Source organism: Hippocampus guttulatus, chromosome 20 (genome assembly GCF_054856545.1).
Source record: "Hippocampus guttulatus isolate MCC_2025c chromosome 20, RoL_Hgut_1.0, whole genome shotgun sequence".
Lineage (NCBI taxonomy): Eukaryota > Metazoa > Chordata > Actinopteri > Syngnathiformes > Syngnathidae > Hippocampus > Hippocampus guttulatus.
The window spans coordinates 3,386,607-3,406,209 of NC_141280.1; the positions used below are offsets into that span (position 1 = coordinate 3,386,607).

The 19,603-nt window shown below is 42.7% G+C and overlaps 1 protein-coding gene across 1 annotated transcript in view; it reads right to left on the reverse strand.

Moving 5' to 3' along the window:
* Positions 1 to 702: 702 nt before the first annotated feature.
* lama2 (laminin, alpha 2) overlaps positions 703 to 19,603 on the reverse strand; it is a 95,437-nt gene continuing 76,536 nt past the window's right edge. Inside the window, exons 57-72 of the mRNA XM_086100502.1 lie at positions 19,095 to 19,250; positions 18,899 to 18,949; positions 15,807 to 15,958; positions 15,446 to 15,622; positions 14,656 to 14,839; positions 13,976 to 14,044; positions 11,813 to 11,925; positions 11,517 to 11,610; positions 11,334 to 11,429; positions 10,375 to 10,455; positions 10,180 to 10,257; positions 10,027 to 10,105; positions 9,820 to 9,951; positions 2,156 to 2,286; positions 1,836 to 2,055; positions 703 to 1,626 (exon numbers count right to left, since the gene is read on the reverse strand). Of these exons, the coding sequence (XP_085956628.1) occupies positions 1,466 to 1,626; positions 1,836 to 2,055; positions 2,156 to 2,286; positions 9,820 to 9,951; positions 10,027 to 10,105; positions 10,180 to 10,257; positions 10,375 to 10,455; positions 11,334 to 11,429; positions 11,517 to 11,610; positions 11,813 to 11,925; positions 13,976 to 14,044; positions 14,656 to 14,839; positions 15,446 to 15,622; positions 15,807 to 15,958; positions 18,899 to 18,949; positions 19,095 to 19,250 (1,974 nt within the window). The 3' untranslated portion in view covers positions 703 to 1,465. The remainder of the gene's footprint in view (positions 1,627 to 1,835; positions 2,056 to 2,155; positions 2,287 to 9,819; positions 9,952 to 10,026; positions 10,106 to 10,179; positions 10,258 to 10,374; positions 10,456 to 11,333; positions 11,430 to 11,516; positions 11,611 to 11,812; positions 11,926 to 13,975; positions 14,045 to 14,655; positions 14,840 to 15,445; positions 15,623 to 15,806; positions 15,959 to 18,898; positions 18,950 to 19,094; positions 19,251 to 19,603) is intronic.

A 19,603-nucleotide genomic window follows, 5' to 3' on the forward strand; every position in this document is an offset into this window, starting at 1 on the left:
GTGCGTGTTCCTATTTTACAATAGAACTACTCAGTCCATGTAAATGCATGGATGAATACGCGAAATGCTGGAGCACATATTCACCAACAAACCTGTCCTAAATGTTTAGAGACAGACTAAAACCTGAAGTAACCATCGGCTATGGGAACCTGTTTTAGTGTGACAGAATAAGTGTCCTATTAATGTAAATTAAAAGCTACTTTTTGCTGCTGAAATTTCTAATAAATTGAGCAAGTTTCAGACGCAGCAGCTGGATGGAAACTCATTGCTGTTGCAGCAGCGACACCTACTGGAAATGAGTTGAGGTACACTTAGAAACTCAAGATGCCCTACACTACCCATAACTTGAATAAACCCGATTTCGTATGATACTAAATTTAAATAGCAATCACTTAGTTGATTAAAAAAACATACCGATGTGCTTTAATTCATGTAGAAATATACTAGTAGTAGTTTCATTGAAGGAATGGTTAATTTCCGTTTTTCATAGGCGGTGATGAACGCCTCTCGAGTCGAGCGGAAGGAGCGTAGCTCCATCTAGTGGATGCATTGTAGATTGCGTTTTATAATCCAGTGCGTCCAATATATGAAAAAAATGACAGAATAGGCCATTCATTGAAGGTGCGCCTCATAACCCAGTGCCCGTTTTAGTGCGGAAAATACGGTATCTAAGGGTCAGATATCACATGCGAAAGACTGGCAGTGAGTAATCAAGTAAAGCTTTATTCATTCGTTTAGCACCCTTTAAAAATGTCTGGTCAGTCGTACACTAAGAAACAAGCAGTATTTATTCATTCTTGAGATGTTTTTGCAGTGTGGATAGCGATACGTGGAAAGCCGTAAGACAAGGAAGGAAGGGTAGGTAACTAATAGGTGAGTTATGGTGTGAAATAAAAAGAAAAACAGAATAAGCCATGACAATCAGGAAGTAGTCAAATTGGTATGATATGAGATTTTCATCCACCACAAAATGTACTACTAGTCTAACTAGTTTTAGTTTACTATGTATTACAAATGGTTGGAAATGAATTTTTGGCTTGTTTCTTTGCTGACTGTGCTTACGTCCACGAAACACACTCTGAGGGACGCCTGCAAATAAGATGCAGTGTGTCAAATGAATACCTCCGAAGATCATGTGATGTAAAGGCACAATATTTGACACAACCCAACTCCAATGAGTCAAGTGCTAATGTTGTGGATGAAGGTAAGCGAATGTACCTATGGAGTGAGGAAACATGCCAGTGGATCAAAAATAATCGTTTGATGATTATGATTATTTTGAATGGTTGAGTGAGTGTCGTGGGGAAATGGGGCAAATGCACAAAATAAGAATATGAAGGAGCCATGAACAGTATTTATTGTACCAGGCTGAAATCAAGCTGCATCAAAGTCAGTATCCAAACCCTCTACCAAGGGTAAATGAAACAGCGAAGGGAAAATGGGAAATCGCTTCAAGGGCGGGTTGTTAGGCAGCGACGGCGGGACACGAGAGCGGTTGAACCCCTTGGACTTCCAGAGCCTTGTTGAAGTGCACCTCCATGACCTTTGAGGCTTTGGTGATCTTCAGGTTCTTCATGCAACCTCTGAAGGACGTGCGGCCAGACAGAGCTGCCTGACGAACGCCGTCTGAACAAAAACGGACATCGCTGACTTAGCACTTCCAAAACGCAGGGCAGGCTGCACTCTGCAATCGACGCAGCTCGCGCCGCTCTTGCTGTCCTGCCTGCGCTCAGTGTGAGCTACATCTGAATTTCGCCTTCCGTTATACTGTGGTGAACTAAACTTACTGTACTGCTGAGTGTCAAGTGGGACTTTTGTGTCTTAGCGTCTCTCACCCGGGTAGCCTCCCACATAGATGGGGTCGTTGGTGTCGCAGGTGTTGGAGCGCGCATTGGAACTCTGAGCTTGGCTCCGCTTCCCGTCCACCAGCAGCTCCACCCTGTGGCGAACCTTGTTGGCGAGGACAGAGTGCCACTGGCCATCACAGAAGCCGTCGCCGTCGGGCACGTGCAGCGCCGTGATCCGTCCGGCGCCGTTGTCCACGTGGAATAGCAGCTACAAGAACGACAAGTAGTTGTTAGTTGGTATCAATCGATCAATTAATCAATCTGGCCATAGCAATGCTTTTTATATCACCTCGAATGACTCTTCATACCTGGCCCTGAAAAATCTCCAGACCAAGACCATCGTTGCCTTGGTTACAGATGGTCAAAAGGACGCCATTAGTTCTGCTGGTTCGGAACTCCAATTCAATGGACACGTCGAGACCAACTCTGTAGCTGGACACTAGAAATGGAAAGAGTGAGTCCATTACAGTAAAGGGGGGGGGGGGGGCGTTTCAAACAAACTGCACGTGAAAAGCATACTTTAAATCCTCCTATGGCATTTTTGGGCGAAAAAAACGACCATGTATAGTAAGATGTTTTTTTTGGCCAAAAAAAACCGACCATGTATAATAAGGCGTTTTTACCCCGAAAAAAACGTTATAGTATAGTAAGGCGTTTTTAGCCCGAAAAAAACGACCATGAATAATTAGGCGTTTTTGGCCCGAAAAAAACGACCATGTATAGTAAGGCGTTTTTGGCCCGAAAAAAACGACATAGTATAGTAAGGCGTTTTTAGCCCGAAAAAAATGACCATGGATAGTAAGGCGTTTTTAGCCCGAAAAAAACGACCATGTATAGTAAGGCGTTTTTAGCCCGGACAAAATGACATAGTATAGTAAGGCGTTTTTAGCCAAAACCCCCCCGACCATGTATAGTAAGGCGTTTTTAGCCAAAATAACCCGACCATGTATAGTAAGGTGTTTTTAGCCCGAAAAAAATGACCATGCATCGTAAGGCGTCTTTCGCCCGAAAAAAACGACATAGTATAGTAAGGCGTTTTTAGCCCAAAACACCGACCATGTATAGTAAGGCGTTTTTGGCCCGAAAAAAACGACCATGTACAGTAAGGCGTTTTTAGCTGAAAAAAACGACATAGTATAGTAAGGCGTTTTTAACCCGAAAAAAACGACATAGTATAGTAAGGCGTTTTTAACCCGAAAAAAACGACATAGTATAGTAAGGCGTTTTTAGCCGGAAAAAACGACATAGTATAGTAAGGCGTTTTTAGCCCGAAAAAAATGACCATGGATAGTAAGGCGTTTTTAGCCCGAAAAAAACGACCATGTATAGTAAGGCGTTTTTAGCCCGGACAAAATGACATAGTATAGTAAGGCGTTTTTAGCCAAAACCCCCCCGACCATGTATAGTAAGGCGTTTTTAGCCAAAATAACCCGACCATGTATAGTAAGGTGTTTTTAGCCCGAAGAAAATGACCATGCATCGTAAGGCGTCTTTCGCCCGAAAAAAACGACATAGTATAGTAAGGCGTTTTTAGCCCAAAACACCGACCATGTATAGTAAGGCGTTTTTGGCCCGAAAAAAACGACCATGTATAGTAAGACGTTTTTCACCCGAAAAAAACGACATAGTATAGTAAGGCGTTTTTAGCTGAAAAAAAGGACATAGTATAGTAAGGCGTTTTTAACCCGAAAAAAACGACATAGTATAGTAAGGTGTTTTTAACCCGAAAAAAACGACATAGTATAGTAAGGCGTTTTTAGCCGAAAAAAACGACATAGTATAGTAAGGCGTTTTTAACCCGAAAAAATGTCGTTTTTTTCGGGCTAAAAACGCCTTACTATACTATGTCGTTTTTTTCGGGCGAAAAACGTCTTACTATACATGGTCGTTTTTTTCGGGCTAAAAACGCCTTACTATACTATGTCGTTTTTTTCGGCTAAAAACGCCTTGCTATACTATGTCGTTTTTTTCGGGCTAAAAACGCCTTACTATACTATGTCGCTTTTTTCGGCTAAAAACGCCTTACTTATACTATGTCGTTTTTTTTCGGGCTAAAAACGCCTTACTATACTATGTCGTTTTTTTCGGCTAAAAACGCCTTACTATACTATGTCGTTTTTTTTCGGCTAAAAACGCCTTACTATACTACGTCGTTTTTTTCGGCTAAAAACGCCTTACTACACTGTCGTTTTTTTCGGGCTAAAAACGCCTTACTATACTATGTCCTTTGTTTCAAGCTAAAAACGCCTTACTATACTATGTCGTTTTTTTCGGCTAAAAACGCCTTACTATACTATGTCGTTTTTTTCGGGCTAAAAACGCCTTGCTATACTATGTCGTTTTTTTCAGGCTAAAACGCCTTACTATACTGTCTTTTTTTTCGGCTCAAAACGCCTTACTATACTGTCTTTTTTTTCGGCTCAAAACGCCTTACTATACTATGTCGTTTTTTTTCGGTTAAAAACGCCTTACTATACTATGTCGTTTTTTTCGGGCTAAAAACGCCTTACTATACTATGTCGTTTTTTTCGGGCTAAAAACGCCTTACTATACTATGTCGTTTTTTTGGGGCTAAAAACGCCTTACTATACTATGTCATTTTTTTCGGCTAAAAACACCTTACTATACTATGTCGTTTTTTTTTCGGCTAAAAACGCCTTACTATATATACTATGTCGTTTTTTTCGGCCTAAAAACGCCTTACTATACTGTCGTTTTTTTCGGCTAAAAACGCCTTACTATACTATGTCGTTTTTTTCGGGCTAAAAACGCCTTGCTATACTATGTCGTTTTTTTCAGGCTAAAAACGCCTTACTATACTATGTCGTTTTTTTCAGGCTAAAAACGCCTTACTATACTATGTCGTTTTTTTCGGCTAAAAACGCCTTACTATACTATGTCGTTTTTTTCGGCTAAAAACGCCTAACTATACTATGTCGTTTTTTTCGGCTAAAAACGCCTTACTATACTATGTCGTTTTTTTTCGGGCTAAAAACGCCTTACTATACTATGTGGTTTTTTTCGGCTAAAAACGCCTTACTATACGATGTCGTTTTTTTCGGCTAAAAACGCCTTACTATACTACGTCGTTTTTTTCGGCTAAAAACGCCTTACTATACTATGTCGTTTTTTTCGGCTAAAAACGCCTTACTATACTATACTATGTCGTTTTTTTCGGCTAAAAACGCCTTACTATACTATGTCGTTTTTTTCGGGCTAAAAACGCCTTACTATACTATGTCGTTTTTTTCGGGCTAAAAACGCCTTACTATACTATGTTGCTTTTTTCGGCTAAAAACGCCTTACTATACTATGTCGTTTTTTTCGGCTAAAAACGCCTTACTATACTATGTCGTTTTTTTCGGCTAAAAACGCCTTACTATACTATGTCGTTTTTTTCGGGCTAAAAACGCCTTACTATACTATGTCGTTTTTTTCGGGCTAAAAACGCCTTACTATACTATGTCGTTTTTTTCGGCTAAAAACGCCTTACTATACTACGTCGTTTTTTTCGGCTAAAAACGCCTTACTATACTATGTCCTTTGTTTCAAGCTAAAAACGCCTTACTATACTATGTCGTTTTTTTCGGGCTAAAAACGCCTTACTATACTATGTCCTTTGTTTCAAGCTAAAAACGCCTTACTATACTATGTCGTTTTTTTCGGCTAAAAACGCCTTACTATACTATGTCGTTTTTTTCGGCTAAAAACGCCTTACTATACTATGTCGTTTTTTTCGGCTAAAAACGCCTTACTATACTATGTCGTTCTTTTCGGGCAAAAAACACCTTACTATGTCGTTTTTTTCGGCTAAAAACGCCTTACTATACTATGTCGTTTTTTTCAGGCTAAAAACGCCTTACTATACTGTCTTTTTTTCGGCTCAAAACGCCTTACTATACTGTCTTTTTTTTCGGCTCAAAACGCCTTACTATACTATGTCGTTTTTTTCGGTTAAAAACGCCTTACTATACTATGACGTTTTTTTCAGGCTAAAAACGCCTTACTATACTATGTCGTTTTTTTCGGTTAAAAACGCCTTACTATGTCGTTTTTTTCGGTTAAAAACGCCTTACTATAGTATGTCGTTTTTTTTCGGGCTAAAAACGCCTTACTATACTATGTCGTTTTTTTTCGGGCTAAAAACGTCTTACTATACTATGTCGTTTTTTTCGGTTAAAAACGCCTTACTATACTATGTCGTTTTTTCGGCTAAAAACGCCTTACTATACTATGTCGTTTTTTTCGGGCTAAAAACGCCTTACTATACTATGTCGTTTTTTTCGGCTAAAAACGCCTTACTATACTATGTCGTCTTTTTTGGCTAAAAACGCCTTACTATTATTCTATGTCGTTTTTTTTCGGGCTAAAAACGCCTTACTATTATTCTATGTCGTTTTTTTTCGGGCTAAAAACGCCTTACTATACTATGTCGTTTTTTTTCGGGCTAAAAACGCCTTACTATACTATGTCGTTTTTTTCGGGCTAAAAACGCCTTACTATACTATGTCGTTTTTTTCGGGCAAAAAACGCCTTACTATACTATGTCGTTTTTTCGGCTAAAAACGCCTTACTATACATGGTCGTTTTTTTCGGGCTAAAAACGCCTTACTATACTATGTCGTTTGTTTCGGCCAAAAACGCCCTACTATACTATGTCGTTTTTTTCGGCCTAAAAACGCCTTACTATACTATGTGTTTTTTTTCGGCTAAAAACGCCTTACTATACTATGTCGTTTTTTTCGGCTAAAACACTATGTCGTTTTTTTTCGGCTATACTATGTCGTTTTTTTTCGGCTAAAAACGCCTTACTATGCTATGTCATTTTTTTTGAGCTAAAAACGCCTTACTATACTATATCGTTTTTTTCGGCTAAAACACCTTACTATACTGTCGGGGGGTTTTCGGCTAAAAACGCCTTACTATATTATGTCGTTTTTTTCGGGCTAAAAACGCCTTATTTTGTTTTTTTTGGGCTAAAACACTTCTCCTACATGATCGCCTGTCACTGGGGACTTGCTGGAGCTGGAGCCTATCCCAGCTTTCGGCAATCGGACCTGACATTTATGCTGTCACTGGACGGGTTTTGAACCCGCGCTGCCTGGACACCTCTACGCCACCAGTGACAGTGACCTGCTCTGAACTGCTGGCGTATTTGACATGCATTCCGGAGGCTTTGCAGGAAAAAGTAAATCTTCAGTGTTGTATTTTCACACATCACTGAGCAGGGTTTGAACCGGGGTTGCCTGGACGGAAAGCCAGCATGATAACCTCTACACCACCAGTGACTGTGAGCTGCTCTGCACTGTCGGCCTATCTGACTTTCACTCTGGAAGGTTTGCAGGAAAAAGGTAACTGGTGTAGCATTTTCACATGTCACTGAGCAGGGTTTGAACCTGGGTTGCCTGGACGGAAAGCCAGCATGTATACCTCTACGCCACCAGTGACTGTGACTGGCTCTGAACTGTTGGCGTATTTGACATGCACTCCGGAGGGAGTCCGTTTTTTTCGGGCTAAAAACGCCTTACTATATATATACTATGTCGTTTTTTTCGGGCTAAAAACACCTTACTATACTATGTCGTTCTTTTCGGGCAAAAAATGCCTTACTATATACTATGTCGGTTCTTTTGGGCTACAAACGCCTTACTATACTATGTCGTTTTTTCGGGCGAAAAACGCCTTACTATACTATGTCGTTCTTTTCGGGCAAAAAATGCCTTACTATACATGGTCGTTTTTTTCGGGCTAAAAACGCCTTACTATACTATGTCGTTCTTTTCGGGCGAAAAACGCCTTACAATACATGGTCGTTTTTTTCGGGCTAAAAACGCCTTACTATACTATGTCGTTTTTTTGGGCAAAAAACGCCTCACTATACTATGTCGTTTTTTTCGGGCGAAAAACGCCTTACTATATATATACTATGTCGTTTTTTTCGGGCGAAAAACACCTTACTATATACTGTCGTTTTTTTTGGGCTAAAAACGCCTTACTATACTATGTCGTTTTTTCGGGCGAAAAACGCCTTACTATACCCGGTCATTTTTTTCGGGCGAAAAACACCTTACTATACTATGTCGTTTTTTTCGGGCGAAAAACGCCTTACTATATATACTATGTCGTTCTTTTCGGGCGAAAAATGCCTTACTATACATGGTCGTTTTTTTCGGGCTAAAAACGCCTTACTATACTATGTCGTTTTTTTGGGCAAAAAACGCCTCACTATACTATGTCGTTTTTTTCGTGCTAAAAACGCCTAACTATACTATGTCGTTTTTTTTCGGCAAAAAACGCCTTACGATACATGGTCGTTTTTTTTCTGCAAAAAACGCTTTACTATACATGGTCTTTTTTTTGGGGGGCTAAAAACGCCTTACTATACATGGTCGTTTTTTTTCCGGCTAAAAACGCCTTACTATTTTTTCGGGCTAAAAACGCCTTAGTATACATGGTCTTTTCTTTGGCATAAAAGGTTTTTAAGTGTACTACAGGCGGACTACACTTAAAAACATGTTTTTTTTCGACTCAAAACGCTTTCCTGTACATGGTTGTTTTTTTCGGCTAAAAACGCCTTACTATACATCGTGGGGTTTTTTTTGTGCTAAAAACGCCTTTCTATACATGGTCGGATTTTTTGGGGCAAAAAACACCTCATACATGGTCATTTTTTTCCGGCAAAAAATGCCTTACTATACATGGTCGTTTTTTTCGGCAGAAAACGCCTTACTATACATGGTTGGGGTTTTTTCGGTTAAAAATGCTTCCTATAAATGGTAGTTTTTTTGGGCTAAACACGCCTTCCTATACATGGTCGTTTTTTTCGGCTAAAAACACCTTACTTGACATGGTCGGTTTTTTTGGGCTAAAAATGCCTTATTATACATGGTCGTCGTTTTCGGCTAAAACGCCCTACTATACATGGTAGTTTTTTTCGGCTCAAAACGCCTTACTATACATGGTCGGTTTTTGGGGCTAAATACGCCATACTATACATGTTCGTGTTTTTGGGCGAAAAACGCCTACCTATTATACGTGGTCGTTTTTTTTAATGCTAAAACCGCCTTACTATACATGGTTGTTTTTTTGGGCTAAAACTGCCTTACTATACATGGTTGTCTTTTGGGAGGGGCTAAAAACGGCTTACTTTACATGGTCGTTTTTTTTTTTCCAGCTAAAACTGCCTTACAATAAATACATGGTCGTCTTTTGGTGCAAAAAATGCCTTTTACAATAATGGTTGTTTTTTTTCGGTTAAAAACGGCTATTTATACATGGTCGTTTTTTCCCGCTAAAAATGCCTTCTTATATATGGTCGTTTTTTTTCGGCAAAAAACGCTTTACTATACATGGTCGTCTTTTGGGGCAAAAAAGGCCTTACTATACATGGTTGTTTTTTTTCGGTTAGAAACGTCTAACTATACATGGTCGGGTTTTTTTGGGCTCAAAACGCCTTAATATACAGTACATGGTCGTTTTTTTTTAGTTAAAAACGTCTTAGAGAAGGCACGGAGGCAGACAAAGACGTACCTTTATTTGTTGAGACTGTGAAAACCATCAATAAAGTGTACGTTTTAAAAAACACCACCACAGCTTATTCGGAGCCGCAACAAAAACATTTAATAAAGCAGCGACACAGTTCACTGAACCAACAGCAAGTTATAACATTTTAAGCGTGTCTCCAGCACGCAGCCATCTTGGGGTCGACATATTACCGTAATGACCATACACAAGGCGCACCGAATTTTAAGGGGCGCTGTGAGCTTTTAAGAAAATTCGGTGCGCCTTATCGTGCGGAAAATACGGTACAATCAATATAGATCGTGGATACAACCTGAACAGATGCAAAACTCCAGAAAGAAAAAATTATTGCAAGAAATTATAAAAATACTACAGTGAGTCATGGCGGTCTTTTTAAATGATCAAAAAATAAATCCACACATCTACAGTATGTTTCTGGGTGTCATCTCACCTGCTTTCAAAAATCCAGTTCCGTCAAAGTAAGTTCCTCGTTCGGTGGCAGCGAAGCATCTTCCGACCATGTGACTGGAGGTTGGCGCGGACATGTCAAACTTAAAGTCTTCAGTAAGTGCCTCGGTACGACCTGAGACAACCGGGCCACAAGTAAAACGCCTTCAAATCTGGAATACATTTTTGGACCTTTGCAAAGAATTCCTACCCGGTGCGGCAGCTTTTGTGCTTACGGGACCTCCCACCATCTTTAAGCGACGCAGGCACCCGCTGATGCTGTAAAGAATCTAAAAGGAAAAAATTTGCGTTCTTTGAATTGAGTACTTTTCTCACGTTTGTCTCTTTTTTTGCTTTCCATTACCGGTCCGATCCTCTTGGTGGTGTAGTTGTGCGGTAGACCACCAACATACAGCATTCCCACCACGTCCAGCAAGTCCGCCTGAAAATGACATGCAAATAAGCCCAAAGGAACATGCCACATGAATACTGATGCTTTTTGGAACAAAGGCAATCATTGGCACTCATACTCAAAAAAAAAAAAAAAAACATGATTTACCTTTTTGGGGCTAATCATCTGTTTACTGTATCGACCATCCACCACCAGGAGAGCTCTCTGCTTGGTGCGAGTTACACGGATCTGAGACAAAAAGACATACCAGTACATAAATAATAATAACAGTACACACACACACACACACACACACACAAAAAGGACATGGATGATAGAAAGGAAGTCGTACTAGAATGCATGTATCCTTTCCGGCATTCATTGTGTGGGTGAGTGTGTTTTAACTCATTCCAAGATGCAAGTAAGTAATAATAAACAATGTGAATGTGGTCCAAATACTGTAAGTGTGATCAGTATTTTCCACACAATGGAATCTATGGCAGCAAATCTGGCAAAGATTAAAGAAATTATTACGGCAGTCAGACAATAAGCGGGAACTGAAACCCTGAAGTCAGTCATGTGAATCACAAGACCACCAGTGATCATCCAGTTTCATGACTGAGTCGCTGGTGGCATTGTGGTACGCTTGTGCACGGGCAGCATAGAATCGATTCCCGCTCTGTGACGATGTCAATGCGGGTGCGTATTGTTGTTCAGCTCTAATTGTGCCCCGTGACTGACTGGTGACCGGTTCAGGGGTTATTCCGCCTTTTGTCCTAAATCAGCTGGGATAGGTGGCAGCAATTCCCGCAACCCTCTTCGGAACTAGCGGTGTTCAAAGTGGATGGACAGATTTGAATGAATTTGGATTACAATTTGTAACTTTTTTTTTTCCATGCAACTTCAAAATGGAAAGATTTTTTAAAATTATAATACACTGGTTTTCATATTGAGCTATTTTAAATATGCCAAAACACACACACACCAAAAAATTACAGACCAACTTGGTTACATTTCTATTCATAACGCCCAATGAATAAAGAGAGTTCGGTTGCAGCTGCAAATCGCGCCGGTTGCTCCCCTGTCCATGTGCCTGCGCACCATCGCTAAATGTGTGGCCGTCCCACCTTATGCCAGTTGCCATCGTTGATGGAGAAGGGGACGCATCCAGACATGTTGCCGTGACCGAGGTCATAACCCAGGCACACCTGTCCATCTTTGATCTGCGCCAGCAGAGAGGAGTGGGGGGAGAAGTGCTTCGAGTTGAGGCAGTAACTAGCATCCATGGAAACAAGTGTTCAACATGATACCTGAATGGAGACAAAGTCGGCGTGGTTGATTCTGGCCATGTACAGGACCAGTCCCGACTCCTCCCGTGTCCTCAGCTCAAACTCCAAAATCAACCTGAAGTACACGCACATGAATGAAAACAAATAAGTGTGCCAAGAAAATGAATTATTTGACCGTTGCCAACGTTTGCGTTCCAATATGCGCATCCGGAATTGGTTGTGAGTGCTTCTGTTCTGTTCATTTTGTTCAAAGTAGGAGGGGAAAAAACCCTCCACTTCCCAAGGCATCGTTGAGTCTCCTGCTTCTAAACACCAACCTTTCTCTCACTTTGGCGTCATCGAAGGTGAAGCTCATGTGACTGTTTCTGCCCAGCCCGAATTGGTAGGATTTGTCCAGTGCCACAGGGGCAACAGCTGAGGGGCACGAGTCCTGCAGATTGGGGGCAAACGGTTCAGAAAGAAAGGCAACATGGTCAGTATATTGACTGTTTCCAGCCACAATAAGGTTCCAGACTGTTAGACTGATAGATAGATGTTTCTTTGACCATGTCAATAAAACGCTGAAATTGTGTCGTCAGTCAAGCGTTTTTCCCATTTCATCAGCTTCATCTCACGTGCACTTGTAGTTTAATGTGTGGCCACGAGGTGTCAGTGTTGCAATACATTAGATCAATTATTGGAAGTCCTCTCGTGATTTTCTCATCAGTTTGCCTCAACCTTTTTCTTATTCTTTCATTTCGTTTTTCTGTCCGGTTTCATCTTGGCTTCACATTTTCTTGCCTCGGTTGCCCTTTTACTCCTTCCATCTTACCACCTGCATTCTTGTGAGACAAAAGTTCCGGAGACTATTTTGAGCATGTGTTTGTGTGCGAGTGTGTGTTTCTTAATCTCCTCTGGTCTCTTGTTCTCTTTCAAGTTGAAGACACTCGGCGCAGGCGACCTTGCTTTGTAACCGCCGACACTCACCTCTTATCATGCTCTGTCTTCATATCCGCTCCTGCTCAACCTCTGCCTTTCTTCCCTTTCTCCACCCCACCCAGGCTCCCTCTAACAAAAGAAGACCCCTCGCCCTCTCTCTCCTCATTCTTCTCTCCCTCTCCTGCGGCTTTCCTTTAAGCCAAAAAAAAAAAAAAAGCACTGGCTGCCGTCTTCAGAAAGAGTCTTTTCCTCCTCTCCTTCATTGGCCGGGGCCTTCATCGCCGTCGTCTTCTCCTCCTTCTATCCCCTTTCATTCGCCTCTTCCTCTCTCCTTTTCTCTCATCTCCTCTGTGGCTAACAATGAGGCGATGGTCCTCCATTCAGAGCGGTTAGTCTTTTCTTGGAGGTCACACTGATTGAATGTGAAGTCATTCAGCCACGATTTTATGTCTTTGTATGTATGTATGCATGCGTGTGTGCGTTTATGCTGCCGCCAGGTTTCCTCCAGAGAAAAAGACTTATAAGGTCAAAATGAGCCACTTTTGCAGCTTCTCTGAGTTATCTCGAGCCCAAATGTTTCATTACTCCAGAGAGAACCGCTCAGAGACTTTGCCATGTTCGTCCTGTAAATGAGTGCTCATTACATGCCTTAGTGCTGTTTTCACCTCTTTATGGTCTTTGAGCTGCAACTGTGTAAAGTTTAGAACATGCAAGATGATTCTATTATCCCTAATTGCCCCCAGAGGATTAACATACATTTAGCTATAGCTTTTGCGCTCTGGAGTGCTGGAGTCGTTTCATGAGGAGATGAAGCAGATTCATACTGCAAAGAGCACTGATGCGTGATTCACTGCGGCCTGCGAATGCATTCTTCCGTTCGTGGATATGATCAAGTACCAATGCAGGGACAAACTACACCGTATTTTCCGCACTAAAAGCGCACTGGATTATGAGGCGCACCTTCAATGAATGGCCTATTTTGTAATTCTTTTCATTTACTGGACACACTGGATTATAAAACGCAATCTACAACGCATCCACTAGATAGAGCTACGCTCCTTCCGTTCGACTTGAGAGGCGTTCATTAACGCCTCTGAAAAAAACGTAAATTAACGATTACTTCAATGAAACTACAAAAATTGAAAATAGTGCATCAAAACAGAAAAACAAGCGAGGAAATCACAAATATTCTATAGCCCCCCCTACAGAATTTATTTTGGCATTCCCTTGAGCATTTCCTGGACGGTCTCAGAAGTGTTTGTTATTTATTCCTTTGTTGTGTACTGTATTCACAAACGAGGAAATCACAAAATAAATTCTGTAGCGGGGGCTATAGAATTTATTTTGTGAATTCCTGGCTTGATTTTCTGTTTTGATGCATTATTTTCCATTTTCGTAGTTTCATCGAAGGAATCGTTAATTTACGTTTTTCGGAAGCGGTCAAGAACACCTCTCGAGTCGAACGGAAGAAGAGAAGGCACAGAGACGGATAAAGACGTACCTGCATTTGTTGAGAATATGAAAACCATTATGTATGGTCAATTGTGTGCAAGTGCGTATACCGTGTCAGCAGTGGGCGAGGCTTCAGCAGAAGTAGGTGTGGCAGCAGGCGCGACAATTGCTGTGGGCTCCTGCAGTCAGTCATCAGGGGGCGGGAAGGAGGGGCTATTATGTGATACAGCCAGGAAGCACATGTAGCCGCTCTAACTAGCAGCAGCATTAGCCATGCAATGATGGTGAGAATGTTTTGTGATAATCTAACACTCAACAGTAACTACTCAACTACTGCATTGAGCTATATCAAGGATTCGACCATTAATGTGTCTCAATGCCAAGGTTCATGGAACAAAACAAATGGCTGACTGTCTGCCCGCCTCTTAGCATCGCATGGACTGCTTTGGCTCCTGCGGGGCCATAAAGCGTAGCTGGCATGCACCGTTAGCTTGCACATCAGTGTGACTTCACAGCGCGCGACCGGCTGCTGGAGAGGGAGTTTAGTGGCTCAAGGCTAAAGGGACAATAAAGAACAGTTAATGGGCTGTACGAGTGCGGCGTGAGAGAGCGCTAAGCTAACACAGAAAGCCCATGGCTGCATTGTATCCCTCGGAAATCGGCGCATGATGGAGACTGCATGTGTTCACCTTGGATATGATGCTCGAAGAGGTGTAAATCAAATGAAAGGCTCTTATTCATTTATATATCTGTATATCGATGTGTAAGTATTAGTGTGTGGATCACTCACGGCAGGAAGTTCCGGAGGCGAAGTAGCAACTGCAGGAGTGGGTGCCGGCCGGTGCGGTTTGGACGCTTCCTCTTCCTTCTCAGCCTCTTCTGTAGGATAGGGAAGAGGAAGAAGCGGGGCAAGGCTGGGGCACTGGCCGATTTCAGCGTTTTCAAAGGACACCGACTGGGAGAAGTCTGACAGACTGTGACCGGGACAAGAACAACAGTCAGTTAAAAATGCATCCCAATCAGTGTAATGCCTTATGTATGGGTCAAGAGCAAGGAACGATATCATTGTTTGTGTCATTGTTGTGCTTTCTTCATGGAATCAAACCGTATCACCCATACGTCGTTCTGCCTCTGATGGTGTCGTTTTTGCTTTCATATACTTGCATCAAATCTACATCCAATGGTGATATACCAAAAATAGACCGCCAGGCAGTCTGGGGGACGAGTGAGAGACGAGGAGGCATCACATGGGGAGGAGATGGGTTAATAGGGGTGAAGTGAGGTGAGAGATGGACAATCAGGCCCAATGAGAGTCATGAATATGTTGATGCAGTGGGACAGAGCCATTACGGCAGATCAGGCACAAAGACACAAAGACTGTATTGGCATTGTCATGCTGAAGCTTGCCCTTATAGAATTTCACGCGGCGGGGCCAAGGTGAACATCTCAGGTCTAATGAAGTGAAGTGATCAATCGGGCCTTGGCGAACATCACGGAATGTCAAAAAGTGTTTCGTGCGGTCACGTGAAACCCGTGGATGACGAGGAGAGGCGTCGGAAGGGCTTTTGGGGTTGACCTACACAGAGTTGACCATGAGATTCCAGATGCATCCCTGGAATGGGACGTTGGCTCTGTTGGACGTCTGCTCCACTTCCGCGGGAATACCGCCGAGGAATAAACGCTGCAAGACGATTGGCTGGTCATTAGGAAGCGGCGAGTCCCTCTTTGCCTCCTCGTCCACTTGAACGGCAAAAGATCTGATGAAAACGCACATTGTCACATTGGAATATTTCTTTTCAGAAGTATGATGCTGCGAAACAGGAGACTCATGGCCAATCATTTGGGCCATACGGTGCTTTTACATCACAGCGAGAGAAAACAAAAAAACAACAACAAACGGTGTCAGATGAGGAAGACGTGCTCCAACCCTGGCTCACTAACCTGCCAGGTAATCTCTCGATGCGCAGCGAGTGCTCTCTGCCGTCACTCAGGATGCCTTGCTCGGGCCGCCTGATGACTCGACGCAGACTGTGGCTGCCCGTGTACACCAACACCTCCAGGGAGCCTTTGGTCAGCATCACAGAGAGGAAGGGCTGCGGGAGAGCGAGAGGATGAATTGGACTCTATCAGGCCTTGAAAGGACGCGCATACAGTACACCAGATAGTTAGGAAGATGAAGCGGAGCCATTTCAACAACGGCGCAACACTAAAGAGCCCATTTGTTTATGATTGCTTACACTCTACAGCCATTTCATATGAATAATAATTGCTCAGCACAACGTTTGCTTTTGTTCAGGTTTATTCCCATTTGTGGAGGGTTCAGACAATGGCCTGACCGTAAAAGGTCCAAAATTTCAGTCAGGTGTTGTGTTTTGTTCTCAAGAAGACATTGGCCAGCTTCCTAAATTGTATTTGGTTATTTAGATTATTTTTAAAAAAACAAACATGTACCTGATTTTCCGCACTAAAAGGGGCACTGGATTATGAGGTGCACCTACAATGAATGGCCTATTTTGGAATATTTTTCATATATTGGACGCACTGGATTATAAAACGCAATCTACAATGCCTCCAAATCTAGATGGAGCTAAAATCCCCTCCGTTCGACTCGAGAGGCGTTCATAACCGCCGCCGAAAAACGTATATTAACGATTACTTCAATGAAACTACGAAAACTGAAAATAATGCATCAAAACAGAAAATCAAGACAGGAAATCCCAAAATAAATTCTATAGCCCCCCCTACAGAATTAATTTTGGCATTTCCTTGAGCGTAGCTCCAACAGAACGATCAGATGTCAGTAAAATGTAGGACACTGGACTGCCTCAGAAGTGTTTGTCATTTATTCCTTTGTTGTGTACTGCATTCACAAACGAGGAAATCACAAATTTCAGATTTAAAAAAAATAGGCGAGTTTGAGAATAGTAATGCACAAATATGCAGGGGAACATCATGTTGCTTTCACACCTGATCGAATGAAGTGCAGCAAAGGGGAAGATAAAGTAGAAAGGGATTGGATTCAAAAGCACCCTGAACCGTTTAACTCCCCAACTTAAATCTAACTTGTCCAGCCGCATGTCGATTTGTGTTAGACCTTTGCGGAGGGGCGAAGAGCGGCTGCTAACGTGTGTGGACAATGTCGACGCGCAGAGGAGCGAGAGCTTTGAAGAGCGGCCAGGAGAGAGGCAAAAAAAAAAAAGGGGGAAAGTGGGCGAGTGTGGGGTCCAGAAAAGAGGAAGAGGGGGAGCGGCAGCAGAGGAGTGGAGAAAGCCGAGAGGAAAGGATAACAAGAGATGAGAGGAACGTTGAGGAGAGGATAATAGGGCGACGAGATGAGAGGGCAGAGAGCAGAACAGCAAGAGAGAGACGAGGGAGCGGGAGAGAGACAGAAAGGTGGGAGAGAGCAGCGGTGCAAGGTCAGGCTCATTTGAATTTTAATTCACTGTGTGCCACAGGGCGAAGTGGGAGACAATTTACCACTTGAAAATGGAATTTCAATTTGAGGTCGGGGGACAAATTGGACCGAGATGTAGCTACAACATGCCTCTCGAAGTGCCGCTTGTGCACGCGCGCGCACACACACGCATTCAAGACACACACTGCCACACATGAATTGAGACATACATTTGTGCGAATGAGCGGCGGACATGTACTCACACAAGCATGAAATCAAACGCTGACATGCTTGACAAAACTTGCCCACTAACCACATTGACAGGAAAGAAGGCGCACTTCTTTGCCGCGCTTTTTAGACTTGACACTTTCCAATCGCCTTTACGACTCAATTCGTCACAACTCAACTTTATTTAGTCCGTATGTCTGACGCGTAACTCGCCGGGACTACACAAGCGGAGGTAAGCAATCCTGGCGAAAGTCGGAGACGCACCACAGCAACGGACCAGAAATCTGAATTGTGACCTAAACCCAAATATTATTGACTGCACGCAAACGTAGTTCTTCATTTTCATTTGTCACTTTCCTTTTTGGCCACCTCCCCAAATTCCAGTTCACCTTCTCTACGCCTCCTTTGTTCTCACGCAACGCTCTCATTTTCTTTTCAAATGGTTTCGCCCTTCAAATGCCTCACTTTGACCTCCAAATCGCCTCCATCTCTTTGTTTCTTGTTCTCTTTCCTCCTCTGCCGCCAGCATTCCGTCCCGCTCTTAGACACCCATTAGTCAGGGCCAAGTTGAGTTGATGGTGTTCTTAACCTCGCTTAACCTTTCCACACGCGCACACACCGTCCCTTCCAGCGTCGTTAGTAAAAATAGATTTATGCGCCCAACGACCAGTAATGATGGATAAACCAGAGGTAACCCTTTGTCCTCACGCGCAACCACGCGCACAAACGTTGCGTTCAGTTAAAATCACACACGCACCCGCAATGTTCACAGTGACATTCATGTTCTGCTGAGTGGCACAATTAGATTAGGATAGTCTTCATAAATATGTTTTTATGATGCCAAAAGGTGTTATTAAGCACTATTACCTGTGTTCTGTTACTGATGTTTTACAGGTAAAAAGAATCCCTAAGGACCCCCCCCCCCCCCCCCCCCCCCACGTCTTTAGCATGCTCTATTGATCACTTTCAGGACACAATACCCCCACATTAAGATCCTCTCATTGTCTCCCACAACACATTATTGTTATGCTGCATTTGAATACACGTGTGTGTTAACAACAAATAATTCAGAGTAGAGGTAAAATGATGATAGGTGTGCATTCGTGTCCGCGCATATGCAGCATAATGAGCACTGTCGACACCCGAGGGAAACCTCGCCAAGCGATGAGAATGAAATGATGGCGAAGTCATACACTTAGTGTAATAGGTGCTGTGTGTGTGTGTGTGCGCGTGTCTACGTACGTATGTATCTGTGTGCGCATGTTTATGGGCATCCGTGTCTCACTCATGTTTCAGAAAACCGGTCCATTTGCCAGCAAATGTAAATCTCATTAAAATCCACTTGGGCATTCACTTTGGAAAAGCGTGCGCATTTGTGTGTGTGCGGCGTGTCTGTATGCAATAAACTCACCTCTCCTGATTGTCGGCGTTTCCTCTTAAAGATGACATTCTTGTTACGGACCTGCGGTGGATAGCAATACTTCGTTTTCAACTACCATTGCATTTTAACACAGCTTATCTTGTTACCAGGTTACAGGGTCAATAAAGAGGTGACTGCTTGATTTACAAGCTTGCAGATTCACAAAAAAATAAAAAGGACTGCTAACCTGTTGGCTGATGGGCGGCGGTCCACCCACGGCTAAGAGAAGGGTGCCAGTGTCCACCTGGGTGCTGAACGACAGACTGATTTCAGTGGCGGCCGCCAGGGAGAGCCCAGCCAGCTCCACATATCCCGGCTTGGAGAAGCTGACTGTGTATAAGTTCTAGGAGACGATGCGATGCACATTAGACAAAATGTTTGACTTTTTTAAGTGCATCGACAGTCACAAAGACATGCGGATAAGCTCGGAAAAGGAAGGACACCTGAGGAGAATGGAATGAATACCCCAGCCGCCCCTTCCCTAATGTAAAGTACACAAGCGTGGCCCTTTCAACTTCTTTGTATGGCTGCTTGAGTGTATAAATAAATTCCATTAGTGAATAGAAACCCTGATGAATGCCTTGGATGACTTTGGAAAAAAAAACTCCATTGTGGAGTCAATGAAGCGCAGTTGCGTAACTTGCAGGAAAACAAGTTTAAAGGGCATCTGCATTCGAGTTTATGGATCAAAGTTGC